General features: G+C 39.8%; 1 protein-coding gene across 1 annotated transcript; it reads right to left on the bottom strand.

The window, feature by feature from the left end:
- Window positions 1–494: 494 nt before the first annotated feature.
- On the bottom strand, window positions 495–7,213 carry ENPP5 (ectonucleotide pyrophosphatase/phosphodiesterase 5 (putative)). Its single transcript, XM_010004914.1, has 3 exons — window positions 6,391–7,213; window positions 2,544–2,720; window positions 495–868 (listed from the first exon to the last, which is right to left on the bottom strand). Exons 1-3 carry the CDS (start codon window positions 7,211–7,213, stop codon window positions 495–497), a joined length of 1,374 nt encoding a protein of 457 aa, XP_010003216.1.
- Between the last annotated feature and the right edge of the window lie 2,528 nt (window positions 7,214–9,741).

A 9,741-nucleotide genomic window follows, 5' to 3' on the forward strand; every position in this document is an offset into this window, starting at 1 on the left:
GGATTTAATCCATCAAGCTATCTGTATGTAATGGTGGTCCATGCAAAAGCTTCCTTGGGCAGGGAAGAAAAAAATGAAGTCTAGTAACACACAGTGACTTCGTACAGATGTAAAATAGCCTCTGTCTCAAAAACAAACAAACAAACAAACCCCCTGGGAAATGAAATCACGTGTAGTCTGTGATGTGCACCTCTGATGATGATCTTTCCCTAAAAGCAGCTCAGAGTGAGGTACCCAAGATTTATTGTCATCACATATCTACACACATATACAGTTTTCCAGGTTTACCCAGAATTTTTAACCCCTGCAAGATGACATGGTTGTAGATGAAACAGAAACATGCTCTTTCTCTGCATACCTGGTACATACGTACTCCAGTGTACCAATGGATCAGCATCCAGTTTCTTTTCCTCCATATGTCTATGCTGATCCACCTCTATTCATATTTTTGTAGAAGTTTAGTTTAAGCATCAACCAGGAAGTAGTACCAAGTGTTACGAGTCTTGCAACAGTGGCTGGGCAGCTTCACTATGTTGCATTTGCATGGTGTTTCCTTGGGTGTACATAAAATGCTTAAAAAAAACTGCAATAAAAACCATCACAAGGAAGCTGCCCAGAAAGACTCCTACAGCAGTAGCATAGGTGTCTGCTCCAAAGGTTACAGGAACTTCTTCAGCAAGTATATCTCTCACAGCATTGAAGGAACCATTGTTTGGCAGTGGGTTAATACCAAGTAGATGACACAATAAGGGGTACAGGTCTGTAGCATTCATAGCTTCTTTGGTGGCATTCTTTCTGAAAGCAGGCCCAACTGCCACAAAAATGGGATGCATTTCTGGTAAGATGTTGTCATATCCATGATTACCAACTAGAAAGAAAAGATAAAGGTCAATATTTCAAAGTTGCAAGACAAGCATTGAACCTTTTCCTAGAATTAGCATAATGCAGAAAAAGAACAGTCATAAATTCTTCTTGCAGAGGTTTAGAAGAAACATTTTGATCAAGAGCAAAAATGTCTCCTAGCTAATTATCAAGCCTCAGAACTACAAAGAGAAGATGCCTTAAAAAACAAATGAAGAGCACTTCTGACCAAGTCTGGCACTAAGTTTGGATCCAACTGCATCTAATCTCCTCTCTGAGAAGGAGTTTAGAAAGCAAGGGGGTCCACTCTGAGCCTTGCAACTCAACGGATGGGTCTCCCTGACAGTTTTGTCTGATCCCTGTCCTCCATGCAGTAAATAATCAAGTGCACTTTGCCAGCAAATCTTGTGAAACCACTGTCACATCTACTATCAAACTTTGTTAAATCACTGCTTTATATCAGTAAACATATTGCTACTTCTGTGATATGAATGAAGTGTATCACTCCGTATGTGACAGCACTATTTAAAAAAAAAATAAAAAAAAATAATTAAAAAAGGTAACATTCACATGGCAGGAACAGCACTGTCAATGGCATACTAGGTTACACAGAGATTCCCTTAATTTTCCTCAAGGAAAACTCCAATTTTGCAACTGGACCAGATCTCCTAGGATAAATAAATCAATTAATCCATTTAGAAACAGACTGTTCGACTCTTAGTAGCAGACAGACCATAAGTTCTGAGTGGCTGGACACCTTGTCCAGCTTTGTGCACTATCTACTCTTGGAGAAGGAAAAGGTTTACAGATCCCATGAGTGGGTCTCCACTGCCTCCTCCTTACAGGGGCACTAAAAACTCCGAACAAGTGAATAAACATGTAGGCACAAACAGCTGCTCTCATCAACTATCAACAGCTGAAAAACTTCTGGGAGTCTTGCAGAATCTTGCAGTCTCTTAGGTTTCATAACCAGCAGCAAAGTTTAAAAGGTTTTCAGTATAAAAACTTTAAAATTTACCATATGACATCTATATTTTTTCCTCCCAACTGACCAAAAGTTACAGTTTACTGTCTCCATTCTACCTAAAATAAATCGCAAAACCCCAAGGTAATTTAAAAAGTGGGGGGTTTACTACCAAAGCACCTAGAATGCATCTTATCCTATAAAGCCAACAAATATCACAGGTGTGCATTAACACAATATTCAAAGACTCCAGCAGTAGAACAAGGATACCATAAGTTTGGTCATCCACAGAAGATGAGGGCTTTCAGAAAGCATTCCTGCCTTTCCAAATTCAACCTTTCTTCAGCAAATAGTACATGATAAAATAATGCTATTTATCCTCTACTCAACAAGTATAGTTACAACTCTTTTATTTTTTAAAATTTTCTCAGGAAGTGCTTGTCAGTTTGCTAGATCTTGCAAGACTTCAGCTATGTGGCCACTAAAACATGTGAATGATCTTATCTCAGTAAGCTTAATTTTTAGAAACGCTAAGTCCAGTTCCCCTTCTCCTAATAGTATGGTGCCATCCCATCAGGAAATCCAGAGTTTTCCCTTCCAGTCTTTGGAAAAAAAAAACAATAAAAAACTAACGTTGGTTGAAAGTAGGAGGGAAAAAAACATACAAAGCTTCTGAACAGGCAGATATGGCAAAACACTGTAAAGACAGAATACTTACGTTGAAAACCATCAGACTTATTATATACAATTTCCCATCCTATATCAGCCACTGCTAAGATTGGCTGAATTTTGCTGTTGTGTTTGTAATTAAATCTGTCTGGAATCTGCTCCTTTTTATATACAGTCATGTTGGGATGAGCATTGGTCAGGGCTTCATATACTTCATCCAGTTTGCCTTCAAACAAGCAAAAAAAGAAAATAAGAAAAAATTTAAACATACCAATATATTTACTAAATTCATCAGTAGTTTAAACACAGCTGAATGAAGAGGATAAAAGGCACTTCCTGAAAAGCTAATTATAGCTGGAAGAGACAACAGTGGATTACACTGTGTGGAGAAATTACTGTGAGAAATCCAGAGCTCATTCACAGCTCACACCTGGCATCAGACTTCACAGTCTATTCCCAAGAGATAAACACCTTGCTAATTTTAGCATAATCCCTCATTTCATGGTTCCCAGAATGTAAGCTTCTCACACAAATTGAGTTCAGTTAAGTCTCACAGAAAAGAAATTAGCTCCATGTAAAGCTTGAAAGCAAGAAGATACCTCCTAAACCTGTTTATGAAGTAGTGCACACAAATTCTGTTTTCTCCTCAGTTGGCTATGTTGGCAAGTGACACTATTTATTTATTCTGAAGCAGTTTGTTAGTTGTTTTCCTTTAAAAGCCCAAAGACAGCAGCCACTTTGGTTTTAAGCATCTCTGAAAACTTATTTCTGAGTGAACCCAACCATTTATTTCTTCTGCTACAAGATCCTCCAATAAACAGATACATATTTAACTTCACTTGATTCCCAGTTTTGATCTTCTACCATTTGGATAACAAGTTTAGCCAATTTAGAAAGAGTCCCTAGTTTGTTGTTATGCCCCATGTAAGATCCTAGTGCTGGCAATTCACTGCCTAGGGATAAGCAAAACTAGATTGCAGTAACCTCTCAATGGAAGCCCTTGGGTCACAGTCCAGATGCCACCAACAGATTAGGAGCTGTACAAAGATTGCAAAGGACTAAGCAGGGAGGGACATGATATGACAAACATACTAAGGGACAAGTCGGACTGGCAGATTAAGATAGCAGTTTGGATCTAGAACTGTTAGCAAATCTGTGTATCCAGGAAGGGCTAACAGCTCTGCCAACTCCTTTGTTATGTTTTGTGTCTGCTCCTTCCCCTACTCTTCTACTGCATAGCAAAAAACCTCAAGAGTTGTACCAAGGCTATCAAATAAATTGGCATTTTCCACCTCCAATTCTTTGTTTCCATATTTCCAGTTTGCAAGCTTTCCAGTAAAGGACCTTAAACAGCCAAAAAGCAGCTGGACAAGCTGGGACATCAGAGCATAGAAAGGAGGAACTAGGACAGACAGAAACATAAAAGACTCTTCAACCCTCCCCATCTTCCTCTGGAGAAGCATAGATTCCTACTGAGGGCCAGGCAGTGTATGCAACAGGCTTCTCTTGCACACCAAGTATCTCAGCTCCATCACTTACTGAAGTACTTTGTGCTACACACACGCACTATTCAGTCAGACAGCTGAGTTTACAGCTGGTCTCTGCAGTTTCAGTGCTAGTTTCTTTGTGGCCGACACTGCCATTTTTAGCAAACAAGTGGGATTTAAGCACATCCTGTCATTTTAATTTAACATTTCTCACTAGCTGTGTCTTCACAGTGAGCTGTACACCCTGCAGGTGTTCCTGTGAGTGAGCTCTCCTCTGTTCTGAGAAACAATTGCCTTGATGACAAGAAGTCATTACTTTTACTCGAGACACCTCCTGCAGTAAACCAAGGAAAAAAACCTGGTCTACCATTTACAGTGTGCATGGAGTTCTGAATATATCTCAGGAACAAAAAAAGTTTGGGAGGAGGTGCCCAATGTCTTCAAAGAAATCATCTTAATTTGCCCCCTCCATTCCTAGGATCCAGTAGAGAAATTCCAGAGGAAAACTGGAAACAGATTAACGCATGTTTCTTACCTTAAAAAAAATAATAAATAAATAAATTTTTAAAAATTCACTAAAATTTAGGAAAAAAAAAGAAGTCAAGATGAGACAGCAAAAGTCCAGATATGACAGAGATAGCTACAACAACAAGAAAAGGAACTCTGATCTAGTATTTCCAAAAATTAATTTTGTTATGCCAGTTCTCTACCTGGGATAACAGGGAGAAGCAGCCCCAAACACAGCAAACTATCATTTTACACTAAAATAATTATTTGAATTAAATATATTTCTATAATTTCTATACTGAAAGAGTGGTCAGGCACTGGAACAGCCTGCCCAGGAAGGTGGTTAAGTCTCATCTCTCAAGGGATTCAAAAGCCATGTACATTTGGTACTTCAGGACATGCTCTAGTGACCAAGGTTGTGGGGTTTTTGTTTGGGATTTGGGGTTTTTTTTGGTAGCTTTTTTTCTGTGTGCTGATGATTGGACTCAGTGATCTTAGAGGTCCTTTCCAATCCTGATGATTCTCTGATATCAAATGCAAGAAAAAGGCCAGCATCACCAGCTGTGTCACAGGTACCATCTTCATGAACATACAATTTCTTGAACCCTGACTAATACTGTAATGTGGTTTTAATCCACCTCTCAGGGAAAAAATATGCAGCCAGACACTAAAAGTAGCAGAAATAATTGCATTTATAAGCATTCATTCTTTTTCTCATTGTCTCACCAAGTTTTACCATTCCCCTGGTTTAAGCAAGACAAATAGAATAACTGTTGAAGAATCAGTCTTAGGTACATAAGTATATTTGTTTTCAGCATTTAGCAGACAGAAGAGTCAGGTTTCACACTGTGAATTTCTCATTTACTGCATTAGGGATGTTTCAGCAGTTTACTTTTACAACTCCTTTATTTGGTAATGAGAACATCTTGGTCAACTATGCTTGTCTCCATTAGGATGGAGCTCCCAAACTCAACTCTTCTGTCACCACTGAGAGACACAACACCCAGCTGTGAGCACATGAGTGCGCTCAGGCAGCAAATTATCTCAGTTTGGAAAGACTAACATTTTAGTTTAGTGTATTCTTCAAACTCAAAATGACAAGAAATTTTTGTTTACATATGTAAAGGTTCTTTAAGTCTGCAAAATAGCCTCCCTGCTGGGGCATTAAATATGGAGTGCTATCCATTACTGATGCAAATGTTACAGAAATCTTAAGAAAAACCTTTTCAGAAGGCCATCTTTAAACTCAACTTCCAAATTAGCAGCCCTGCCTACAGAAAAAATGCTATTCAAAGCAGCACTTAATGATAGTCAATATACACCTGATCCTTAAGCAACCCTTCAGTGACTGCAACCAGACTTCAGATTTTTATTCCAGCCGTGTTCTTGGCCATCATTATCACAATAAAAATGACATCAACACAACTGGCTGGGGGAAAAAAAACTAAAGTGAACTACAATAGCTGGCAGCTAATCAAATAGCCTACAGAGACTTTCTTTTTATCAAATGTTCCCATCTGGTTTCAGTTTACTGTTTAGTTTGAAACCTAATTCTTCCACTTTGGCTTTAGCATCTAGATGAAAAGCCAGATATGTAGATATCTAGATACACCATTCTTCCTTGATATCACTGTTAGATTATCTTTCTCCTCATAAGGACTAATGATACTTGGCAACGTTCATCAACAACAGACAAATCTGCTCACTTTTCATTTCAGTAAATTAATCCAGGATTTTGACAGAGCTAGGAAAAAGGAAAAAGGAGTGGTCCTGCAAGTACTCCTTGTTCAAGGCTTATGTCCTATTGGCATCACTGCTGCAACCAACATTTCAGTTAAGGAATGAACCCTATTAAGTTTTGATACTAAAGTATTCAGATAATTTTATTGCTATAGCTCCTACCTTCTTTTGGCAAAATTGCTACCACAGGAGAATGGTCAATGACTTTATAGAGTTCTCTGCTCACATACTGATCAAGCTCAATGAGCCTTTCCGAGGAGGACTGTGACATTCCGTGATCACTTGTGATTATGACATTTATCACATCCCACAGCTTTGCCTTCTTCAGTTCAGACAGAAGATATCCCAGCTTTTTGTCAATATCACTAATTACCTCTCCCATAAGCAGGTTTTCTGGGCCCAGAATATGGCCCATCTCATCAGGCTGTTCCCAATATAGGAGACCAAAGTTTATAGGTTCTTCTGATGTAAACCAGTCAATAAGCCTAGCAACTCTATCTTCAAAGGAAACAGATTCATTGTAGGGCATATAATACGTAGGGAAGACTCCATGTATTTTCACATCTGTCCCAGGCCACATAGCTGCTCCAGTTTTATGTCCTTCCCTCTGGTTTGTTATCCATATTGGGCTGGCTTCTTCCCAGAACTTGGAGTTATGGGTATCCATATTGTCCAGAGAGAAAGTTTCATTCAGAATAGGATCATACATCTCATTAGCAACTACACCGTGGCTTTCTGCATAGAGACCAGTCACCATTGTATAATGATTAGGGTATGTTTTTGTTATAAACACATTAGTGACCTGTTTGACATGGACACCATTCTCCATGGCATAATGGAAGTTGGGAGTTGGGACTTTATAGATGTAATCCCATCGAAATCCATCAAATGATACCAGCAACACTCTGGGCCGTGCTGGCTGGATAAACAGTGCAGCTGGGAGAAACAGTAAAAAAATGGCCAGGACTTTCCAGTAACAGTTCATGGCTCTTCTGGAAGGTGTTTGTCCCCTCTTCAGAGGCAATGTGGCACCTGCTGAGCAGAGACAGAAGATTTATTTGCATTAACCTGTTTGTCAAAGCCATAATTTAAATGAGTAGCTAAAATATTTCTTGTATATTTATGCAGCTTGCTTACTAACACTGAGCACTCCAAACATAGGAACGAGACCTTTTACCTATCAATTATATTGATATTCTAATTTCAGAGATGGGAAATGAGACACTACACTTGGCTGGTTAGAACACAGTTTGCAAAAGAACTCTTTATCCAAACACCACTTCCAGACCTCTCTTATTTCTCCCTGCCCCCAATACGCAGGAACTCCTGCTCTTGAAATCTGTCAACTTTTCAAGTATTTTTTCTAAGTGGCAAGAAACTGTCCTGTGAGAAACCTTCTGTCTGATATGAGTTAAGATGTAAACAGGGGCAGTTCTCAACTCAAGAACAGCAAAGTCCATCTCCACAAAAAATTTATGTACCTCACTGAAACATCTGGAGCATTACTCCTCTTCTGCAGGAAGTCCACACTAGAACTGGAGGACTCTGTTCCTGCACAGGTCCCATCAGGGAGAGGGGACCAGCTAGAAACCATCACAGCTTCTCAGCCCCAGCACTCAGTAAGGGATTCCTAAATACGCCAAGTACAATCTCTAGTGGAGGAACCAGCAAATAAGCTTTGCATTTCAGATACAGAAGTATATCCATTAAAAGGTTTTGCTGCTTTAAAGGTGTGTCAGATCAGGAGTCAAAGAGCAGGAACATCAGGTTCCCAACATTTTATCCCATCTCTGACCTAATCCTAACTTCCCTATATAACCAAGCTCTTACTGATCAACTAAATCTGACACTGACTACTAAAGGCACAGCGTTACAAACAAGAAGGAATACAAGCTAACGTGCAGTTTAAGCTCTTCTAATTAACTACTTATGCTTTTGAATGGATTGCAAAGAGGCAGTTGAAAGGTTCAGTAGCACAGCTGGGAGCCACTGGAAATCCTGCATCTTCCAAGCAAGACTCACCTGTCCTTTCCAGTCAAATACCACTGCTAGCTGAGTGCAAACAGCATGAAGTATGGAAGACACAAGAAACACCACTCAAATCCCATCCATCAGCTGCATGAGATGGTGACCACTGCACACTGTAGCCTAAAGCATTTGCTTCCTAGTAAACATTCAGCAATAATTCTGATCATATGATTAAAAGATATTCACTGTTCCTGACTATGCCTGGCATTCCTTATCTAACAGCATGACACATAATTTCACATTGCATTGGGTTGTACTGCCCTGCCCCAGTTTCCCTCTGCCCTTCCCAAACACTTTATTGTTAAGAACTCAGTTATTTAACTCAAAGTAAGATCCCAGTAGAACTCTCACACAGCATTTCCCTATCTGTAATTGATACAAATTTTCAAGCAAATATTCCCAACTTCTTGCTTAACAGCATAATTTAACTACAAAACCAGACACTGTTCAGTCCAATCCTGCATGTGGACTGTACTGATACTCCACACAGTTCCCCTCAGGTTTCCATTTTTCATCAATCCTCTGGAACAAGTCACTTCTGAAACTCAGCTGGAAAACAGTGATTGTGATTAATTCATATTAATATCCTGAGGACATAAACAACTTAGTTATTATAAAAATTAATAGTGTAGCAAGCACCTGAATACCACTGCAATAATGGAATAGGATTTGTCATTTTGATAGAACACAAGATATCTTCCACAGGAAATCTTACTACTTTGATTTTCCACCTAAATCTCTCAGATAGATAATTTACACTGGAAAACAGCATAGGCACAGTTGACTTGCAGGTAGTCAAGTGTTACACCGAACTTGCATGTCTCCCAAAACTAAAATCTAGGCCTAGAGTCCTGGTAAGAATGAACTGACACTTCAGAGGCAGAATTCCCCTTTCAGCAAACATCACAGACCCAAAGGCCGTGGAATCACTCAGCTGATGTGGGATTTCTTTCAGCTGAATCTGAAAGAAGAAAGGGATAACATGCTGTTGTGTCCATCTGAATCCCACCTGCCAAATTAAGTGTGGTCTATAGCCGAGTCCTCAGTTCTCCCTTCTGGGAAGCAAGAAGGATGAATTTAAGTCGCCTCAGGAAAAATCAGGTCCTTCACTTCTGAAATGCACACAGTTAATGGTGTTAATGCCACCTAATCCTTTAATTGCTTTTTAAAAAAAAAAAAATAATGTGGGTGTTTTCATGGTTTTCATTGGTGTCCCCTGGATACAATCTGGGCACGTTTGCCCAGGAAAGCTATGGCTACTGCCTCCCTGGAAGTGTCCAAGGCCAGGCTGGATGGGGCTTGGAGCAACCTGGTCTAGTAGGGGATGGGACTAGGTGATCTTTAAGGTGCTTTCCAAGCCAAACCATCTGATGACACTACGATCTACTGACCCAGGTCTCTCCAGAAACCCAGCAGCACAAAGCTAGGGGTCCTGACGGGGCTCTCGGGGGACAAAGGCATCAGGCTGGGAGGCACCCGGGCACC

Source organism: Chaetura pelagica, unplaced genomic scaffold (genome assembly GCF_000747805.2).
Source record: "Chaetura pelagica isolate M959 unplaced genomic scaffold, ChaPel_1.0 scaffold99, whole genome shotgun sequence".
Lineage (NCBI taxonomy): Eukaryota > Metazoa > Chordata > Aves > Apodiformes > Apodidae > Chaetura > Chaetura pelagica.